We start from the raw sequence: 22558 nt of genomic DNA, 5'->3' as shown, positions 1-22558 counted from the left end.
AAACCAGCTAATAATAGCTTGAATTTAGACCCATCCAATCAATACTGAATCTTCATCACCAATCCAATATTCTGTATTATGTTCATGTTGTTTACATTAGGAAAAAACCTAAAGAATCAGTTCTCTTAAAACTTGCAGGAATTCAAACTGTTGGTTTTCACTGGAGGATAATATGTTTTTCAGTTACGGTATCCTTTATGCACACAGTCTTTAGTTAATAACAATAGTCCTCCTAAACTGTGGAAGAAACAAATCCTGCATTCCAGGAAACAGGTTTGATTAAAAGCAGTGCAGTGGCAGCAAATTCTTAAAGACTACTTATTTAAATACGTGCATGCGTATTACAAATAGTCACCATATTCATCCTAACATGCCAGAATATTGTGTGCTGTCTCATTGGTTTTGATCTTCCAAATTTCACATCTAAGAAGTGGCAAGGTACACTGGCATCCAGAGCTTCCAGGCATCAGAAACACAGGCATTGTAGAAGATTAACGTTATTTCGAAATTTTGCTAAAACAAACGTCAGTTTAAAAAGTACTATCATTTGGGCTATGATACTTAGGTTTCACAGACTTGGACAGTAAGGATCTTTCTGGTACTGAGAGTGCTCAGTATCAGCTTAGTATTTCCAAGTGCTTTGTTCTTTGAGAACATGTAGAAAAACTCTGTTGAATAAAAACCATTTCATGCTTCCAAAATTTTCTGCACAAATCTAAAGGCAGAAAATAAGATTTCTCTTCTGTTCTTTTGGAGGAGGGGTACACTTTTTAAATGAAAACTTCCATTCCGGATGCTGATACACTGACAAAGAATGGGTTCTTATAGTCAAAGCTTTACTTTCTTCTAACCTTTACTCTGTCAGTTCTAGCAAATTCAGATGCCGATGTTGGCTTGCATATTTTTGAACTCTGCAATAATACTTAGGCACTGCTGGAGGAAGCTGCATGACCAGACTACACTGAGAAACTAGAGGGAAAAAGGACACAGATTTTATTACTCCTCAAAATAACGGTGCACTGTGCACATGAAAACTTGAGAAGGTACACAATAGCAAACTCTGAATACAGGAGACATAAGGGAAAATGGTCAAACTTGTTGAAACTGACTCTTCCAAATTTGAAAGTACAAAATTCAGGTCAAACTTACAGTTTTATTTTAGTTAGCACCTCAGCTACAATTTCAAAATGCATCTATTTGGAAATACACTTGGAAACCTCCACTTAGAATATGCAGAGATAATGAGATTAGAAGAACCCCATGCCAGGCAATTACCAATGCATCATTAAAGGTTTTGGATAAACATGTTTATTAATAATTCTGGGCATGTGCTTGGCACCTGTATCTGTGCAACAAAAACCAAATCCATTTTCTGGTTAAGGTGTGGGGTTTTTTGGAAGAGAAACAGGTATTGCACAAAGCCTGTTGTACAAGTTAACTTCCTTCACACCTGAACAAGTTCCATTGAGAACATTAAGCAATTTTGAGCAAGAAAGAAAGAGAGAAAGAGAAATTATACGCATGAAATAAGAGAAGTTGCCTACTCACTTCTTTTTTCTTTCTTCTTAAATTTTCCTTTCTTCTTCCCATGCTCCTTTTCATCATCGGATACTATATCTGGAGGCTCATGCAAGCTGTCATGAGGTGGTGAAGGCTCACCGGTGCGGTACAATCCAGGGAATTTTGTAGGACTGATTTCTTCAGAGCTGGGAGTACGAGCAAGACCCCCACTGTGTTCTACCCGACGGTGTTCACTGGGGCTGCTAGTGGGAGGCAGGAAGCACTCGGTCATTCTGATTCCCTGATATCAAAGTGAAATCTTCTGCTACCTGTCCATCACACCTGCAGCCAGGGAAAACAAAAAGAAACCCCACACAATTTTAAGCAATGGGTTTCAGAACACCTTGTTTAGAGCTCTATCCTGAAAACACAACAAACAGCAATACCTTCTACAACGAATGCTCCAACTTATGTCAAGACACAGTAACATAACATCAGGTCCTAAGCTCAGCAATTGCAGAATCTGTTCATTAACTCCTAAGCCACATTAACATAATAAGAGAGGTGCTATTTTAGCCATCTCTATCCTATATAAAACATTATATATTAAGTATCAGAACATTTTAACATTTTAAATAATTCTTACAAAATTCACAGACAGCTTGCATACTGATTGGTAATATTTATTAATAAATAGTTACCTAACTTTAAATTTTTTACATAACATAGGTCTGCCTGGAAGCTCAGAGCGCTTGTGAGCACTGCACTTAAGGCAAAGATTATTTTCATTTTTCCCAAGCATATTTTACAGATGCAAATAAGGACTTGCCTAGCCTGTTGCAAGGAGGGTGGGGGGGTGGGGTGGGTGTCCTAAAGTCAAATCTATCTCCTAATTATGCTAATGAAAATTAAAGAAGGTAGAAAAAGAATGATTAAGTTTTTCTGGTACACAGCAACACCTTCACATTTGAAGAGGCTGTATCAGGTCATCTGCATCCAGATGCTCGTATGTTGTTTGCTTGAGAATTATGGCCAAATAAAAGCTAAGATGAAAATTACTGAAGGAAGGCAACCCTTTGCTAAGTTAGGCAAACAATCATGAATACCCAGTATTTTATAAACCCCTCATTCAGAGAAATAAACAATACATACTGGCTAAGCAGGAACTCCTGATACATCACACAAACCGGACTATAACTTCTTACGCAAAAGCAGAAAGCCTCTTTTAAAGAGAATAGCATTAATGTGAGGCACTGCCATTTTCTTTTTTTTTTTGTCATGCTTGTTGGGTTTTGTTATATTTTTAATGGATATCAAATACTCCATTGCTATGCTAATTTGATATTGTGTTTAAACAAGTAAATGCAGTGCTCCAGTAACACATCTTAGGAGAAATGTCCAGGTATCTCAAGCTTCAGACTTACAGATCTCAAAAAAGGTCAAAACTTTCAGTTATACAAGTATTTTCAATATTACCAATGGCACAGACTAGCAATACTATTGCTTCTCACCTGAGTATCAGAATAATCTGTAAAATTCCTGCACAGCACCTGTTTGCATTTCATCTACCAAAAAAACCCCACCCCTACCCCAAAAAACAGAACCCAAAACACACCCCTCCCCCCAAATCTAGCAAAAGCTATTAAACAATAGACAATATTTCAACAGTAACTCATGGAAATGAAATTAGAAATATTACATATAATTTTTTTAATCAAACAGGATGGACCACACCTACAAATCAGTCCCTGTCTAACGTGGGCAAGATGGGCAAGTGCACAGAGGAAAAGGATAATGTCATTGCAAAGGCACCTAAACATCACCCTGGAAAATGAGGACACACATGCTTTGCCCCTGGACCCCGGCAGAGCTCCTGGGATGAAGCCAGACTTAGCCCCTATGTTCCACGACATTCTTTAGCAGTGTTTTACTCAGTTACTAAACTCCTAGGGTCTTATTTACAGATTGGTACAGAAAAATGTAATATGGAATTGTGTTTTGCCAGGTTAATCATAACTGTGTCCAGCTAATTGGGCTTGGGGCGGGGGGGGGGGGGGGGGAAGGGATTGTTGGTTTTATTTTGTTTTTAAAAAAAACCTCTCATCCTTCAGTTCTCTGTATGCAGAACAGAGTGAAAATTTAATGTATGTATGAAACAAAGTATCTCACTACAGGAGATCACTCACAGAGTGCTTATGGAAATTAACAGTTACTCAGATCAGGATTTGAATAGGGCACAGTAAGACACAATTACGATGAGAAACAACATATTCATGAGGCCTTTTAATACTCTTCATTCTTTATTCTGGGCAGAGACACTAACTAAAAATAAAGATAATGGTGCGTATCTGTAAATGCAATCATTTAAGACTGCACTTACGTTTCATATTTTTTGGTTTTTTACAACTTTAAGAAAGCATTACTTTCCTATAATTTCCTAGGCCTTTAAATAAGGGAGAAAGTCCACCATGCTCAAATGGTATCAGGACTTATCAGCAGAATCAGCCTTTAGGCCTACTGCAAAAACCTCCTCCACTTTTACTAATCATAGAATGGCTTGGGCTGGAAGGGACCTTAAAGATCATCGAACTCCACCCCCCTGCCATGGGCCGGGACGCCACCCACTACACCAGGCTGCTCAGGGCCCCGTCCAACCTGGCCTTGAACACTGCCAGGGACGGGGCATCCACAACCTCTCTGGGCAACCTGTTCCAGTGGCTCACCACCCTCTGAAGAAAGAATTTTTTCCTAACATCTATTCTGCATTTCCCCTCTTTCAGTTTGAAACCGTTCCCCCTTGTCCTATCGCTGTCTGCCCTCAAAAAGAGTCTCTCCCCCTCTTTTATATAAGCCCCCTTTAAGTATTTGTCCTGGTTTCAGCTGGGATAGAGTTAATTTTCGTCTTGGTAGCCGGTATGGGGGCTGTGTTTTGGGTTTGGGATGAGAACAATGTCGATGATACACTGATGCTTTGGTTCTTGCTAAGTAGTGCTAAGCTGTCTCTGAATAGGTGCTAAGTGGCGCTCACACTGGTCAAGGACTTTTCAGCTTCCCCTGCTCTCCCGGGTGCACGAGAAGCTGGGAGGGGGCACAGCCGGGGGGAGGGCTGGCCCAGACTGGCCCAAGGGCTATTCCATACCATATGACGTCATGCTCAGTATATAAGCTGGGGGAAGAAGAAGGAAGGGGGGGACATTAGGCGCGATGGCGTTTGTCTTCCCGAGTAACCATTACGCGTGATGGAGCCCTGCTTTCCTGGAGATGGCTGAACACCTGCCTGCCCATGGGAAGTAGTGAATGAATTCCTTGTTCTGTTTTGTTTGCGTGCACGGTTTTTTTGCTTTGCCTATTTAACTGTTCTAATTTATTTTACTTCAATTATTAAACTGTTCTTATCTCAACCCACGAGTTTTCTCCCTTTTACCCTTCTGATTCTCTCCCCCATCCCACTGGGGGGGGAGTGAGCGAGCGGCTGCGTGGTGCTTAGTTGCTGGCTGGGGTTAAACCACGACAGTATTGGAAGGCCACTATAAGGTCTCCCCAGAGCCTTCTCTTCTCCAGGCTGAACAACCCCAACTCCCTCAGCCTGTCTTCACAGCTGAGGTGCTCCAGCCCTGAGGGCATCTTAGTGGCTCTCCTCTGGACCCATTCTAAAAGGTCCACATCTTTCTTATGCTGAGGACCCCAGAGCTGGATGCAGTACTCCAGGTGGGGTCTCACGAGGGCAGAGCAGAGGGGGAGAATCACCTCCCCCGACCTGCTGGCCACGCTTCTTTTGATGCAGCCCAGAATACGGTTGGCTTTCTGGGCTGCGAGTGCACATTGCTGGCTCATGTCCAGCTTTTTGTCCACCAGGACCCTCAAGTCCTTCTCCTCAGGGCTGCTCTCAATGAGTTCTTCTCCCAGTCTGTACTCACGTCTGGGATTGCCTTGACCCAGGTGCAGGACCTTACACTTGGACTTGTTGAACCTCATTCAGTTCACATGGGCCCACTTCTCCAGCTCTTCCAGGTCCCCCTGGATGGCATCCCGTCCCTCAGGTGTGTCAACTGCACCACTGAGCTTTGTGTCATCTGCAAACTTGCTGAGGGTGCACTCTATCCCACTACCTCATTGATAAAGATATTGAAAAGCACCGATCCCAAGACAGACCCCTGAGGGACACCACTCATCACTGGTCTCCACCTGGACACAGAGCCATTGACCGCAACTCTCTGGATGTGTCCATCCAGCCAATTTCTTATCCATCGAACAGTCCACCCTTCAAATCCATATCTCTCTAATTTAGAAATAAGGATGTCGTGTGGGACCGTGACAAAGGCTTTACAAACTAATGGATGTTACTGTTCTATTGCCATATAAATCTGCACCTTTCCCCCAGCTTTTCCAAATTTTTGCTGACAGCAATAAATAGTGAGACTGAAAAAATTATGGATCCTCTCAGCATTTTGAGAAGGAACATTTCTAACAGGGTGATTCTTCTGCCAACTTCTCCCTCTCAGACTTGATCCTTTCTTCCCAATCTGTCACTGCTTCAGTCCTGCCTCTCTGCAGCAGGCTCCTCGCTTCAAATTGCTTCTCTTCACCTATACAGTTCTCATCTGTCAGGAGATTTAACAGCTCACTACTGCCACGTGGGAAGGTCATACTAACCCCCCTATTAAGACCCACCCCCCCCCAATTCCAGCCCTCCCAAGACCCCTTTGTGAGATGACTCAATTTGCTAGCTGCTCCAACAGGCTTCTGCAGCCGAGCTGGCTCGTGGAAGAGCTCAACAAGCACTAAAGATGGAAAGCAGAGGAGTGGCAGAACCATGGTGACAGGAGTGCAACCTCCCTCTTCGGGCAGCTCTGTTTTGTGACACTGCACACACAGCTTCATCTCCCCAGATTTCACTTCATAGTATTTTCCCCATAACTTCAAGCTTCGATTTCTTTACCACCCAGTGCCAGTACTCCCACGGTTCCTGTCTTGATTGATTTCTCTTTTTCACCCTCAGTATATCACACACAACGTGTTCTTCATCTGCTTTGGTGTCTGTGACCCAAGCTCCTTGCTCAGTCTCCCACTTTCCCCTCCCCTTGTTCTTTTTTCAGCTGGTTCCTACTCTCCTGCTGCACACCGCTTCCTTGCGGATAAAGTTCTCCCTCTTCTTCTGTTTCTTCTATGTAATTAGTTATCAGTTCCCGTTTCTTCCTGGATGGTCTTCTCTGCTTAAGTCTTTTGTTTCCTCATGATTATCTACCTCATCTTCTCACCTTGTCCCCATTTCTCCCACTGGCTCTCAGTCTCTCCCTAGTATCACAAGAATTCATCTTCTCCCTTACCTCCCTACCCACAGCAGGCTCCTTGACTCCCACCAGTTCTTGTTCACTTGACATTGGATTCTTCTTCCACAGGAGCCACAAATGCTGCTCCGTGACAGCATCAGAGAGCTGCTTGCAGTTCAAGTGCCTCCTCAGACCTAGCTACTCTTTTCAGTACTCCCAAAATGCAGTTTCTTGAACCATCTTCCTGCTCAACATCGAATCAAATCCTTCAGAATAACTGAGTGTGAAAAATAAATAGCTTTCACTGAACATGTGTGGAATTGTGACCTTTCCTCTGTCCTCCAAGGAAAGACTAAATGAAAAGAGATTTCAAACATGGAAAGCAGAAGGTATGTCCTTAACACAAAAACTCCTAGCCATCACGTCACCACCATCTTTCAAGACCATACACCAAACACAGGAATGTGGGTTGGGGAGAGGAAGGAAGATGCCTGCATGGGCAAAATAATGTGTTTTTCCTAGCCTCATTTTTAAAAATAACTGAGCTCTTTCCTAAAAAATTCAGCCCAAGCTACATATCTAGTAAGTAAAAATTAATACTAAACAGCTGAGGTTTGGAAAAACCATAGAAAAGCAAAGACAGAGAGACACGACAGCCAGCTTTAATAGATCTCACTTATTACAGTGTGTCATCTAAATCAGCATGAACACATTAAAGAGAGGCACAGTTTGAAAGACCCAACTCACAGCTCTTTCATTCACTACAGAAGGCTCCATTATTTCTATTTTGCACTGAGTCTGTATTGTGACTTTGTGCCTTGTAATCAATTGCAACAGCACAAGCAAATTAGAGCAGGTGATTGCATGCACAGATGTTATTTTGTAAAGCTGTTGGGTGGAATGAAGGACACAAGGAATTTTTCTGCAACCAGCATTATGCAAGACCACATCTGAAGTGTGGCGAGTGTCCCCAGTTCATCCCATTTTGCTGCAAACAGGCATACTCTGAAAATCTGGGTGTTCCACTGAAAACAGACCCAAGAAGCCAGTAATCAAAGGATTGGGAACGCTCAGCTACCAGAACCTGCTCTATCATAACTAACCAAAAGCAAGACCCAGAACACAGCAGTGCCTCACCATCATAGGCCTTCAGTCCAAAAGATCTGGAAGACCTGCGAAGAAACTGATGTTACTTGAAGAAATGAGGCACGCTGCTTTTGGACAAAAATTATCCTAGTAATAAGCATAGCTCTGTTTTGGAAAGTAATGAACCATAAGAGGAAAGAACAAAAACTATCCCTTGTGGTCTAAGCATGTCAAAGCACTTCAAAAACTATGAGTGGTACTCATACAACCGCTGAGACGGTTGAAAAAGATGACTTGGAGGTGAGAAGAGAGAGTTATAATTAAGTTATTTATCAAGACTATACAACGTCTGAGACACGTCTAACTTCTGTATCTTGCTCAGACTATTGCAAAGTGTGGGAGACCATTAAAACCACGGTCCTTCGAAGAGTGGAGGATATTGTTAGGTACGCCTCAAATTAATCACCTTCTAACTACTGATGGTTGTCAGCTACAGCAACAGCTTAGGCAAAGAACAAAGCTTTACTAGCTTAAAGCTAATAAACCATTTATGTTTTACTCAAATTGTTCTGAGATTTTATTACTGCAACAAAACACAACAGTTTAAGCTGTGTTTTGAAATAAAAAGATGCATTTTTTACAACATACTGAAAAGCTTAATACAAAACACTGCTTTCACACAAACATTTCTTAGATTGAAATGCTGCCATACAGTCAAATAGCAAAATGACATCAGAGGCCATCTATTTTATTTAACAAGCAGCACCTAGGTACACAAACCGTGCCCTTTCCTTTCTTTAATAAGGCAACATGTCCATGAAAGGAGAAAGAAAAAGGAAGTGCTTCATGTAGACAGGTAAAGCAAGTTTAAAATTTCACAAGTCACGAGTACTCACATAAACAGAGCATTAAGTAACTCCCTTGTGAGTCATGCACTCTTCATAATTGGCAATAATTAAAGCCTCAAGAAGGGCCTTCACAAGATATTCTGGATAAAGAGAATAAAACACAAACTGCATTGCGGCATTGAGCTCCTAAACCTAAGACTACTTTACACGATACGTGATGCTATGAGAATGTTAGAAAACTTACTTTAAAGGAGAGTGTGTAATCACACAACTCAAGTCACATAGGAGTTAGCTGTACATTTTTCAAAAATAATGCCAGCATCAGATCAGCTCTAAAAGTAACATAAACAGGTTTGTGTGTTCTCCCATTTACCTGCAGGTGAATAAAGTCTGCCGCAATTAGAGTACCATCCAAAGTATTTCAAGTTCTGCTCTCAGAGTCCATACCAACTCAGAAGTAGCGATATACAAATACACAAAACTACTTAGCTGTCAACAATCAGAGAGCTATAGACGACATCTGTATTTGAGTGGACTGTTACAGGAGCCAGCTCCCATTCAGAATATGTAGCAGTATCCAGGTTATTCCTTATTACTTGAAGGTATTCCAGCTCTTCATTAATCCATCCAGTAGAGAGCCAACCTTAAATAATATCCTAGACATTTCTGAAATATCAGAAACAAGGTTTCTGATAACATTATGATAAAGTCTCATAACCACATGAAGATAAAATCTCCAGATATGTGGTAGCATATGCTTTCCAGTTGGGTTCACTTCAGCCTCTAGTCTATAAATTCTGTAGAGCTCTATCAGTATGTAATTCACAGGCTGTTTCCAACAGACATCTTGGGGAAAACAAAACTTGGATCCCCTGGGGAGACTTAAGTGCTTTGCTCCAGAGAGAGCACACCTGAAAAGAGACTGACCATAACCACACAGGGAAAGCCCCTGTCCCATGACTCTGCCTCCTGCACTGGCTATGGGGTCACCCTGCCAGTTTTGCCGTAACATCCAGCTTCCCTGGTGAGGCACGCTGTGACAGCTTACATCCCGCTGTCTGTTCAGAGCAAGCTAAAGCAGGTAGTCTAGGGGAAAACCCAGGCACAGATCTTTGTTACAGGGTAACGATCAAAGCTGTATACAGAGGTTACATGAACTATGCTACACGTGGCTCCCATGCTCATTCCCATCCTTCAGGAATATCTCAGCAAGCCCCACCACATGTCTTTCCTCAGCTAAATCAACTGCCATGGAAGCAGCTTCAAAATGGTGCACTATATTATGATCACAACCACATATATAAGAGGCATTATTGGAAATAACTGTCTAGCTAACAGCTGGGAAGACTGCTGTTTAATTGCTTTACATTGCATATTTCTGAAGCAACAAGCAGAAGGTTCTGGACTCCCCATGATGAGGCAGATGGGCACTGTAACCAGGCCAGACTTTTGCAGGAGTATCTTGACTAATCAGCTACCTGCATCACAACAGCGGCTGCCCACCCAGAGAATAACTCCTCATCCTTCAGACTTCTTGGGAAAGTGCTGGTGCACTGTTCACCATTCTCTAGTCTTACCCCTTCTGAATCCTGCTCCTGGTTCCCACGGTCTTGTCGCCACAAAGTAACCCAGTACCAATTCCTCCCCTAACCCTACTCAAGCCCAGTACACTAATTTCCCATTCCGTGGTCTAGTCCCACTGCTTCCCAGGCTCAGTCCCTCTCCATTAGTTTCTTCATTCCCCTCTCCTGCAGTCCAGTTCCTCCACCGTCAGGACTGTACCTCTTCTCTCTCACAACCTCGTCCTCACCACGCAGGTGTTCAGCACCTAGACATGTGCAACTTCAGTTTCACCATTTCTCTTCTCCACACCCAGTGCCTCATCTAATCTCTCCTTTTGGCTGCTCACCGTTTCCCAGGCTTTCCCTTGCCACCTTCTGTTTCTCCCACATTCCGTTCTAGTTAAGGCTTCTGAAAACTATGGTCCACACATAAGCAAGGAAACTTGGGAGGTCATCCCCAGCCAAATTTACGTTTCCACTCTAAAATGCAATTAGCATTGAAAAGGTTTGCCTGATTACTGTAAATAAAAATGTTTTCGTAAAGAGATTTTCTTTCCTGCTAGCTTAATTCTCAGAAATAGTTTGAAAGAATTTGGTTAGAGCAGTTTGTTTAAATTTCTAAATACCAGCCTAAGAAACCCAACCGAGCAATTTTCAGCCCAAATGAAAACGTGGTAACTTTTGATAAGGGCTAAACTATTGAGAGCTGAATTGAATAACACGAACTCTCCTGCAAATCTATCAAACTTGCCTATACTTCTGAAAAATGCCACATTGTACGTCATATATAATACCCACTATTGCTTAGATTGGCCTTAGAATTATTCCTGGTGTGACAACCCTGTCCCTTTTCTCATGTCCACCTCTCCAAATTCCCACTCGTGCCAGCACTAATGCTTGTAAAACAGGACAGAAAGTTTTACTTTTACCACTTAACAAAGGCAGGGAGGAAAATGCAATAAAAGATGTGCAGTTTACTTTTTTAACAATTGCTATAAACATAGTATCACCTCAGGTTTTGTTTGCCCTCAGGACTGTATACAAGTTTTATACAATTCACATTTTCTGACAGGTCTTTCAAGGAGTTGTCTAACCCCTAGTCACCAAAGCTCTGCAGCAAGTTGTACAGCAATTAGTGATCTAGCAAATTAAGACTAATTTTTATACTTTTATCAGTTCCTGGGCTGGGTTTATTTTATAACAAATTTCCCATATCAGAGATTTCAACTACGGCATCGTCAGTCACACTCCAGTACCTGGACTCAGCAAGCCTGAGAACAGCTGCTCATTTAGTGGAGTCAGTTAAAAAACCACCACAAAACACTGTGTTGAATGTACTACAAATGCCGTGATAAAAGCAAGTGCTAATCATCAGAGTGAAAAAAACACAATGAAGCAGAAGAGAAGTCAACAAATTTGGCATCAAACATTTGACTGGAGTTTTAAGCATTTCTGCTATTCTTTCAAGAGCATCTACAGACTGACCATGACAGACCACACAACAGAGAACAGAATCTAGCTTTCCAGAGAGGCCAGAGCTCTGCACACTCAGTGCCATCACCCAATTAAAAAAAAAAAAACAAAAAACCTAAGGCTATATATAGCCTAGTTTTGGGTTTTGTGTTTGTTTGTTGTTTGTTTAAGAGTGCATTAGCTAACACATGCTAAAATACTAGAAATGACAAGGGTAAACAGCAAATATTAAAGACACTTTGCCTTGGATTTAACACTGGCAACCAATTTGGGACCTGCCTACACACCAGAAATGTGTGTACTATAGCATGCTGGCATTTCTGTAACAGCACCTGGCCAAAGCAACACCAGCAGCAGAGATGCAGGAACACACAGCAGCACATTGTGAGGCGCCTGCCGGCAGGCAGAGTTCAGGCTCTGCGGAGCTTTTGGGAACGCGCTCAGCTGACAGGTACAGGCACACGCCAACGCCACTGCGTTATCCCCATCGTTCTTATCCATGCCAATTCCAACGAAACCAGGACGGGTATGCCCCCCCTACAAACATCGCTTAGCTTGGGTCTGCTGGTTTGTCCTTTAAAAGCCACTTGCTACCACCTACCAGCACACTGAGTTTAGTACAGACGAGGCCTAGATACGCTTTGTCGACTGCATAAACCTGCTTAATACGTAGAGCAAATGACAAAGAGCGAGCACGCTGCACCAAGTACTGCATGCTGAATCCAGACAGTGTTGCTTTTTAATCCATTATTGAGATATTATCTTTTAAACTGGATGTAGAAAAATCAATTAGAAGTACAATGCTTCTTCACTGAATTGGCTGAATTGTGATCATTATTTTATTCATAGAATTTTCAAACAGCATTAAGTTCATTTTACAGAAGTCACTTCATAACCCTTTAACTGGGAGGTCAGTATGAACAATCTAGTTTACCTTACCAAAGGCAAAGAATATTCAATTCTAAGGCCTTATCATTCCCAGAAATAAGCATTTTCTGAAAGTGTATTAATGACACACAAACCTTTAGGGTTAAAACTGTGAAAATTAAATTTCTTGTGCTTTACATTGAATTTTTGCCATCATGTATTGAACACAGATGAAGAGATCTATAAATTACAGGTTGTCACTTGAACTGACAACTCTATAACATAAGGAGAAACTAAGAACAGCTTTGCTTGGATCTCTTCATAGTGTGATACACGACACAGATGATCAGTTTCCACATATTATTTTTTTTCCATGTTTAAAACCCTGCATGTTCCAATGTAACACCGGCAAATCAGATCCAACTTCTAGTGAATATTAAACTAAAACAGAACTATGGTGGTTAAGATAAAACCCATTCTACTGTAACAGCAGAAAGGAAAAATAAAGACAGACTTTGATCTGGAAAAACTGTTTATATAACAGCTTCTCTGATTATTTTTAGTGATTATTTAATAACTATGTCTATCTGCTGATTATTTTTAGTGATTATTTGATAACTACGTCTATCTGCAGCACCTTTGTTTTTGGCTTAGAGAGTCCTGTTTTGGTTTTGGCTTAGAGAGTCCTGTATATTATCGAGCTAACATCAGTGGCTATTGACCTAGAAACCAAAGTAAAAGGAAAGCCTCCCCTTCTGCCCTCACCAGTTGTTTTATTAGGCCCATATGAGTGAAATCAACTGGAGATTGAGTTGCATGCAAATGTTTTCCCAGATTAACTATAATGGATAGGAGTATAATGTTTCCGTGCTCCCAGCACCGCAGTTTTTAGCAAAGCCTTGTTGTAGATGCAGTTTTACCCACCAAAGATTGTTTTCTGAGGTAGCTTATTTCATTTGGAGATCTGTTTTGAGCCATGCCAACAAAATAATAGTTTTATTGATCCATGTTATGTATATAGCAGTGCAACCTGCTGGAATACATGCCAATGTCTGTCAAACTCATGCTATATGTAAATGAAAACTATCTTTTTTTTTTTTTTTACCATGGTATATAAGTTTCCACACAAGAAGAGGACTATATCATCTCTTTTCAGACATATTCCCATCAATGTCAATGACAACTCTTCATCAAGACCACATGAAGTATTTAGCCTTTCTGTAAATTTCTAAATTTTTAGTTATTTTTTCAGAACCATATGCAGAATTGGGATTAACAAGTTCTGTTTTCCACCTCTGCCCCAGATTCACTCAATACCCGAGGGGAAAGTAAATTTAAATATTTATAAGCTCAGTGGATTATTAATTATGATTAGCATCACCACCTCCGGGGCTGAGATGTTGCAAAATGTCGTGCGTGTGAACACTGAAAACATTCACAAATATGTTGAAGGCAAGGTGTGGCACCACCCAGCTTGAGGCGGCAGCTGGTCCCCAGGGTTCCTCTCTGCGGCGAATGGCTGGGAAGCAGGAATCTGCCTCCACAGCCAGCAAAGGCTCCTTCAGAGGCAACTATGGGGAAGACTGATCGGTTAAATTACCAATTACTGAAACAGCAGCAGGACCCACAAGTTCACAATATTTGTCTTCCATGCCAATTTACATAGCCAAACAGCCTTACCAGAAAACTCACATGAAACACTAGCTTTCTGGAAAAATGTATAAACATCCTTAGAATTTAAAATTAAATTAATGTATATTTTCTAAAACAAGCTCCAGCTCAGTCTGTAGCACCTAATGCAGTAATTTTCGGCAATCCTATGGCTTCAGAGTATCATAAAAAAAATATACCTTATGAAATACACAGTGATTGCTGTTTTCAATCTACTTGCCAAATATAATAAAAACGAACTGAATAGTAACACAAATAGACACTAAAAATATGTATGCTTCACCACTGGCAAAAAAGTTCAGTATCTGACAGCACAGAACCAAACAAGTTCTTACTGCCATTCCCAAATCTCTTGTGTAGCCTTGTCTACACAAGAAAAATCATTCTGCTTTAAATAAAATTAGTGTACGTAGTTCAATGGAAGCCCTAGTATATATAAGACAGATAGTGCCATTGTCCCCCCCCGCCCCAAAAAGAAAATAAACTGCCTCCATCAGTATAAGTCATTTTTGAGAGTGGTGAAATCCTTGCTCTTAAGTACTAAAAAATATGCATCTGTAACTGCCTATTCTAATGATACGCACTAACTGCAAACTTGTGTGACAGATGTTTGTGTATCTTTTAGATGGCTTCAAAGTCTGACTGAAATAGCATATTAAAAACTTACTTACAAAAGAAGGATTTATAAGGAACTAGCCACCAAAAGAAGCCAAGCCATAACAGAAAACTGTAAGCCAGTTTTATCATAAAATAAATAAAATATCATAAAATTGTAGCACACAAAAAGAGTGCTGCAGGTGAAAACCGATGCCACTTCTCCATTGTTTTTTTGTAGAGTATACAGATTTTGGCATATTCCAAGATATGTTTGTGATGATAGTCATTGCCAGAAAATTAGTTCTTCTTAATTATCTTTGTTGAGGACCTTGGATTTGAATCTACATCTTAATATGTCAGTCACATTAATTTACTGAATCATCTAGACAACAAAGTAAGAACTCCACATATTCATCACTACCTCTTTCAGCTGCAAAGTTGCATTTCATTTCCTCCAACAACTTTTAAAATCATTTCAAAACACGACTGATAAAACCACACCTGGTCACCAGTGGTACGACTTGTATAAATTTTGGAGAACTGCAACCCCAAATTTCAGGATTAAAACTTCAGAAGCATGACCTGTGAAAAATCTCTGCATCTAAGATTAGCTTGCAAGTGGCCAGCACAAAGAAAACTTACAGAATTTGTAAAGATTAAAACATCTAAAGAACAAGAAAAGCTAAAACCACTAGACTGAAATAACCCAAGGAGTTGCTGGGTAAATCTATTCAATCAGGTTTTGTTTTGTTTTTTTTTTCTCCCAAGCTCTTACATTTTTAGTCCATTCAATCAAGTAAAAAAATCCCATCAAATATGAAAAGCTCTTTAGGCTACCTTGAAAGAACAGCATCTCCTTTGAAGCAATCACAATTGAAAATTAAAAGAGGAGGGTGTCAGATGATACTTTTCTTCAAATCCAATTTAAAAAAAAAAAAAAAAAAAGGTATTTTAGGTTCTGTACAGATAAGCCTTATGCTTTTATATAGCATTTGGTTCACAATATTAAAATCTACTGGAGTTAGATTATTACAAATATAGTAAAATATCTGCCAATTTAATTATCTTACATCAGGCAATATTAAATTAATACACTCAATATTAAGTATGTGAAAGCAGTGTATCAGACAGAGGAAAACAATAACCAAGAATTATGGACTTCCATAGTAACATGACAGAAAAACACTACTAATACTACGAAATGAGAGAGTTTCATTGCTGCCATGTTTAGCATTCCAATTTACATTTAGAATTCAATGTAGTTCATGCCAATAAAAAAAAATGAAAATTTATTTTCGCTGCAACGTCCAAAAAAATTCTGCACCTTGACTGGTTTATATTTAAAAAGCACACCTGGACAGGCTAGAAATGTTAAAGTAGCAATAAGCCTAATTACCAGGGCAAGTTAAATTTCACAAAAGTTATTATAGGAAAAAAACCATCAAAATTATAGCTTCTAACTCTTAGGTGTAACTCCTGTTTTAAAAAGTTAGGTATGGTTTTAAAGAGAAGTGATATCCTTGCAGAATTCTTACTTAATTTTCTGTGAAAAAGAGAAGTTGCAATTTCTGTCACTGTGATGGCTCTTTTTCCACAAGTGTCAAGTTAACAGTATTATCACCATACACTGTGTTTTTAAAAACCATGTATCCAGCTCAAGCTCTGGAAGTACCAGAGATCTATGCTCAGTCCCAAGAGTTCCTTCCTGCCAGATGTCCGTCTTCTAGCACGAAGCTCAGTTACTCTTATCACAGAAGCCCGGGGAGCCTACTGAAACTGTGAAACAGGAAGTAAACTTCATGCACTGACTTAAGCTAGATCATAGAAACATCTGAAATTTTCATCCTACGGAGGACAAAAACGAAACAAAAATACATTTTATGTATACGTAACTACATGAATTGACTTGATTGAAGAGTTATTCACTGCTAGCAAATGTACAAAACAACCAACCTGAAACTAAATTTATTTTCCTTAAAATAATTTTCAGTTTGGTCCAAACTTGCGTTCTGATTTGGAATGTCAAACCTTACCACCGAGCACTCGCTCCTCGCTCTTCCTCTACAGCAGCCATCTGGCCCCTTCCCACCTCACACAAGCAGCCATCACTCATCCCTTTCTTTCCTTGTGTGCCTCCAGAGACCGAAATAGCCAGTCTAAAAAAGCTCAGCTCCTTGTGAGCAAGGAGGAGAGTAAAGAAGGCAGTGTGCAAATGGGAAATCTGTTCCTACTAGTTGCAAAGCTGCCCCTTCCATTGCACTGAAGTAGAGGGCAGCATCTACTTCTGTGAAAAAGCGTATCCCCCAGAAGCTAAAATAGCGCACCTCCGCACACGTACGCGAGGTCTTCCCCAGCGCTGTGCTTCACGTCAGGCCGTAGCTGGCAAGAATCATTAAGCCATTCCCTGCTTCCTCCAGGAAAGACAGTAGCCCGGATGGAAGCAAGCCAAGGACTACATACGAGCTCATACTGTAAATTAATCTGTAACACCAAGGATCATAAACCTTCTTTTAAAGAAATTTTATAGTTGCATTGATTGCTTGAGGTTTATATTTCTACTTATCTTCCCAGCACTTAAAACAAACGGACAGATGACAAACTATCAACAATTAAGGGCGCACCAATGAGGATGAAGTGACTTACATCACGCCCTCCAATTATTATAATATCAGAACAACTGCATGATTTAATTGTGCACATAGAAGACAATATTAAATTTGATTATTTAAAACTAAACATAACACTTTCTCTACTAATGTTCTTTTAAACTGGGCTACATACCACATTAATTCGCGCTATTTACGTTATTATTGTTTTAGCAACTGGTGAGCACTTCTTTATTATTATAAAATTCTATGTTTATTAAATAATTAGTTGCTATTTTTTAGTCAGGATGTTATGTCAAGCTGCTTCTGGAAGAAACTGGGAAATGTTCATTATCTGTACTTTTGTTTACTTAGTATTACAGAAGCTATACAAGGAAAAAATACCAAACCATGTTCTCTATTTAAATACATCTTATTTACTTAGCAAAGGAAATACTACTTGTAGGCAGCAAACTGATCGCTCCTAAACACTGTGATCTCATGTTTTCGAATTGGTAGATCTCAGTCTCCCACGCGTACTTGGAATTCATAGATTAGACAAGAAAAAAGACGTCTTCTGCTTTTTCAATGCACAACTGGTAATAATTGACACTAAGAACCCCAGTTATATTTCCCAGGTATTTTTGGTTAGACATATTTTGTTTAGGTATTATTAACTCTATTTTTTACCTTCTTAATAAATTACTTTATCCACTAAAGCCACTGTACTTTGTATTTATCTTTTGCAGAAATTCCTCCCTACTAGTTCAAAATTGTCACAGCACTTTACTGATAAAACCTAAATAAAATAATTTTTCCTAGTACACTATCTTCTAGTAACAGGACAGAATAAACCATAATCTCTTCGGATATATTTGCGCTGAGTGTTGTGTGAGCCGTACTGGATCACCACTCCTTACTCGGGCAATTATACACATCCCCCGCCATCCCACTTCCCAGCAGCTGTCCCAAGTAAGCAGTCATCCCCCAGTTTCCGCCGCAGCCTAAAGAAAAACTGGAAGCAGGGAGCATGGGATCCCTGCTGTTACTCAGCTTCAGAGAGGAAGGTTTGCTGTTGCTGCCACCAACATCAAAGGCTCTTTCACTCTATGATACCTTCACAGCTTCAACCAAGTTTGTATTGGCTCATGTCAAGCCCAAAAGGTGAGGGATGGCTGGGATGGGAAGGATAAGTATGGACAGGAAAGGAGTCATACCCTTCCTTTTTCTAAAATCAACCTGCATCCTTGGCAGGCAGAAAATGTAATTGTTATTTGGACAGCTATCACTTCTCCTCTCAACACCACCAAGTCTGGGGCTGCAGCCTAAGTACAAGCCTCCCATGGGCTACTTCCAGCCCAACTATGGGCTCATTTGATTTTTTTTTTTTTTAATTTATTTTTTTAGCAACTATTTGAAAACTATGGTCCATGAGGCTCAGGTGAACAGCAGAAAGAGCTGATGAATTATTTAGGTGAAAATCTGGCACATGGCAAACCATGACTAGTTTTAAGGGTAGTGAATCATTCACTGATTCAAAATAATCAGATGCATTAGTTCAGAGAAAAGCTTAGTACATTATACTAGACATACAATAAACTGAATATAAATGTCATACTATATTTTGGCATTTTGAGGCCAGCTACATGACACCAAGCTTTATAGAAGGAAAGTAGATTTGCATTTGTTGGTATTTACTGCTAAACAGCAGCATCTTCCATATTAGTCTAAAAACAGCTTGTAAGAAACAGCAGTGTTTACTCAGAAAATATTCAAACCTTTTCTGTAAGAAAATACAGCTAAACCATATTAGGGAAGTGCCTAAAGGGTACAACTGAGATCAGAACCCCAAAGTGTTAGATACAGTGCGTATGCACATCGGTTTTGCTGTAACTACATCTACAGAATTAAGCCGTGTAGCTTTGAAGCAAGAATGCAGTTATTGCAATATCAAGACAATATATGCTGGTATAGACATGCACATATAGAAATGGAATAAGCTACCCTAATGAAAAACTTTTTTCCCCTGTATAACTACAATCACACCAAGGGTGTTACAGTGAAATCCTTACTTTTGGGAAAAAAAAAAAAAAACAAACCAAAACACAAAACATGCCCTTCCACCCCTGAATACACCTTATCTAAGACAGAATAATACCAGAGCTGCACCTGGAGAGTTAAAATTTTGAGGCAGCTACACCTACCTTCTATTTCAGATATGGGAAGACTAAACAACACAACTTAGGTTCTCAAAGCCAGAAATGAGAACCCTAGAACAGGGAATGTAAAGTTCCCTGCTTCTCCATAACAGACACCCTATTTCTGACCTAGCTACCTATGACATTACAGCAGGGGGTTTAGTAAATTTCAAAACACTTAGTAAACACCTGAAACCACAACAGTTTGGAAGCCTTTTTTACTTCTGTTTCACTTCTCTGTAGAAAAGAGCCCCTCAAGAGTATGTGTCACACTGACTGCATAACTATACTGTGGACTGTACTAAAAGGAACTGAAGAAGCCGTATGGCATCATTCATCAGAAGCTGCATGCAACACCTCAAATGACATCGAAACCCAAATCTAAGGACTCTCTCTCCCATTTTTCTTTAAGCTCACTCATGAATTCACATCCATTACAATTCCACACCATATCCAACAGAGCTTTAACATCACCCTTGAACGGGTGCATTATAGCAATGCTGAACATGCACCTCAAGCGCTTCAAGTGCTTTCCAGATTAGAAACAGGTATAAGAATGCAATTATGGCTGTTTTGCAGTGCTGGAACAAAAGACTTACACAAATCCATCTGGTTTATGCAACTGGTAAAAAGGCCTTAGCCTATTATGTTTTGTTATTATTCCTTATTAGGGATGACCATTAACCTCAGGGACACCGGGCTGTGGGGGGGGGGAGAACTCAAACCACACCATTCTCATGAACAGATACTTTCAAATTATCCATGTGGATTGCTGGCGTTTTCTTGGTGGTTTGTTAAAAAACATACATATGTATGTTAAAAAACATACATAAGCACTTAAAAGTAAGATCTGCTTATTTACTCATACATCACACACTGACACATGATGTACGGTAACAGACACTTTCTAAATGACACTACCAGGTAGAAAACACAGCATCCTTAGAACTGTTAAACACACCAGATTCAGAAAAATGACAATAATGGTGAGAGTTTTCTGTTTTTTTAAGATATGACTTGTAGGTGAAGGCAAATAAATAGAAAACCGGACGGCCCCAAAGAGCAACCCCAGAACCACCCCACAGAGAGCTCCCTCTGAGCCTGAGCTACCGGCAGCCCCGCACGACGCGAAGCGCACAGACGCTTGAGAGAACCGGGCGCAGACGGAGCCCGGCGCCCGTTCCCCGAAGGCCAGGAGGGAGGACGAGGCCCCCAGGTAACGCACAGGGGTCGGGCCCCCCCTCCGGAGCGGCCCGACGAAGAAGCCGCCGCTGGGGCGCACGCCCTGCCCCCGCACCTCCGCCGAGGCACACGGGCCGGGCCGCGGCGCCCCCGGCCGGGTGAGGGGGAGGGCGGGGCGGAGTCCCCAACGGCCCCGCCCCTCCCGCAGCCCCCGGGCAGCCCGCGCCGGCCCCTCCCCCACCGGCAGCGGCGCCTGAGGGGCGGAGGCAGCTCCCCCGCCCGTTATCCACCCACCTCCCCCCCGCCGCCAGCCCGGAGGCGGCTTCCGCGCCCCTCAGCGGGAGCGGCCGGGGCCCGGGCCGGAGCCCCCCGCCCGCGGGCACTGACCGTCGGGGTCTCGCTCGCCGGCGCAGCGGCTCCGCCTCGGCCTCACGCGCGGGGCCCCGCCTCGCGCCCCATTCCGCCGCCGCCGCCGCCCGGCTGCCAAGGACGGCCGGGGAGCGGCGCGAGCTGCCCACCGCGCAGGCGCCGCCGCCTTCGCTCCGCGGCACGGGGCGGCCCGGCCCCGCCCCGCCCGGGAGAGGCGCTCTGCGCACGCGCAGTGCCGCGAGGGCGGGGGAGGCGGGGTGGGGGGCCGTTCCCGCGCGCAGGGCATGACGGGTACTGTAGTTCCGCCCGGCGCGGGCGGCGGGCGGGCTCCCGGCCGCCGGACTACAACCCCCAGCGGCGTCCGGAGCCCTCGCTCGCTCCTTCCCTCGCGCCCCCCCCCCCCCCCCCCCCAGCTTTAAAGCCCCCCCCACCAGGCCCGCGGTGGCGGAGGGAGGCGGGCAGCTGGGGGCTGCCTGAGGGCCCTCCCGGCGGGGAGGAACCGGTAACAGCACTTCGTAAAGTTAATGCGAGTGCCGGAGCTGACGCAGGTCTGTCGGCGTTTACTTCCCGCCTGCTTTTCCGAATAACGCTGCCGCCGGCCCCGATGTCGGCAGCTGACACCCTGCTGGCCCCGGGTCGTCCCCCTCCGCCACGCAGGAAAAGGGAGGGCGGATGGCTCCGGGTGGCAGCCGGGGCGGCCTGTGCCAAGCAGCGCATCTCCATCCTAACGCGCGCCCCGTTCGCGGGGACGTTAAAAGGAGCTCCGTCGTCTTCGCCCCTTGCCGTGCAAGCCTCTGTCACGTTAAGCACCTGCGTAATCTGAATCCTTTTCAGGGCTCCTCGTCAACGAGGGAGTTTGTTTCAGCAAGAAGCAGGCCGATTCGTCCCCGCAGCCGCCAACACAGCCCCTGGGCTGCCGGGCGCGTTAATGCCCTGGCAGCGTGCCGCCTGCCGCGCTTCGGCCGCCTGGGATCCAGCGCCGCCGAGTCCCCGTCAAATGGGCTCTTTGTGCAACCTCCTGCCGTCCTGTAAAAGCTCCCCCGCAGGAATTTGGGCCATTCAGGGCAAAATACAAAAGGGAGGGTTGTAAACACTGCGATTAGTGTTGGAGCACGGATTGTCTCCACAACGCACGACAGAACCACGGCAGCTCCCAATTTACCTCCTCCCTTCCAGAAGAAACAGCCTAACAGCAAGGGCTTACCGGCGTATTTAACTTAACACCGCAGCCGATGGGGTGGTGGGGTTTTTTTTTTTTGTTATACAACGGCTATTGTTACCCTTCTGGCAAAAGAAGAGAGGTTACTTCAGTAATGTCCCGTCGTAACTCGGGATGATTGCCTGTGAGGA

At 42.7% G+C, this 22558-nt stretch overlaps 1 protein-coding gene across 2 annotated transcripts in view; it reads right to left on the bottom strand.

The window, feature by feature from the left end:
- The window catches only part of RALBP1 (ralA binding protein 1), a 37327-nt gene extending 15943 nt beyond the window's left edge, over positions 1–21384 (bottom strand). The window contains exons 1-2 of one of the 2 annotated variants that reach the window (XM_082305387.1): positions 21227–21384; positions 1549–1842 (exon numbers count right to left, since the gene is read on the bottom strand). In XM_082305387.1, the coding sequence (XP_082161513.1) occupies positions 1549–1792 (244 nt within the window). In that variant the 5' untranslated portion in view covers positions 1793–1842; positions 21227–21384. Of the gene's footprint in view, positions 1–1548; positions 1843–7907; positions 7926–21226 lie in introns of those variants that run through there. The other variant, XM_082305388.1, reaches the window with a different exon arrangement.
- Positions 21385–22558: the final 1174 nt, after the last annotated feature.

Source organism: Platalea leucorodia (assembly GCF_965183815.1).
Source record: "Platalea leucorodia genome assembly, chromosome: 1".
NCBI classification, from domain to species: domain Eukaryota; kingdom Metazoa; phylum Chordata; class Aves; order Pelecaniformes; family Threskiornithidae; genus Platalea; species Platalea leucorodia.
The sequence above is the reverse complement of the archived record's forward strand: the minus strand, read 5'-3'. Positions and strand labels throughout refer to the sequence as shown.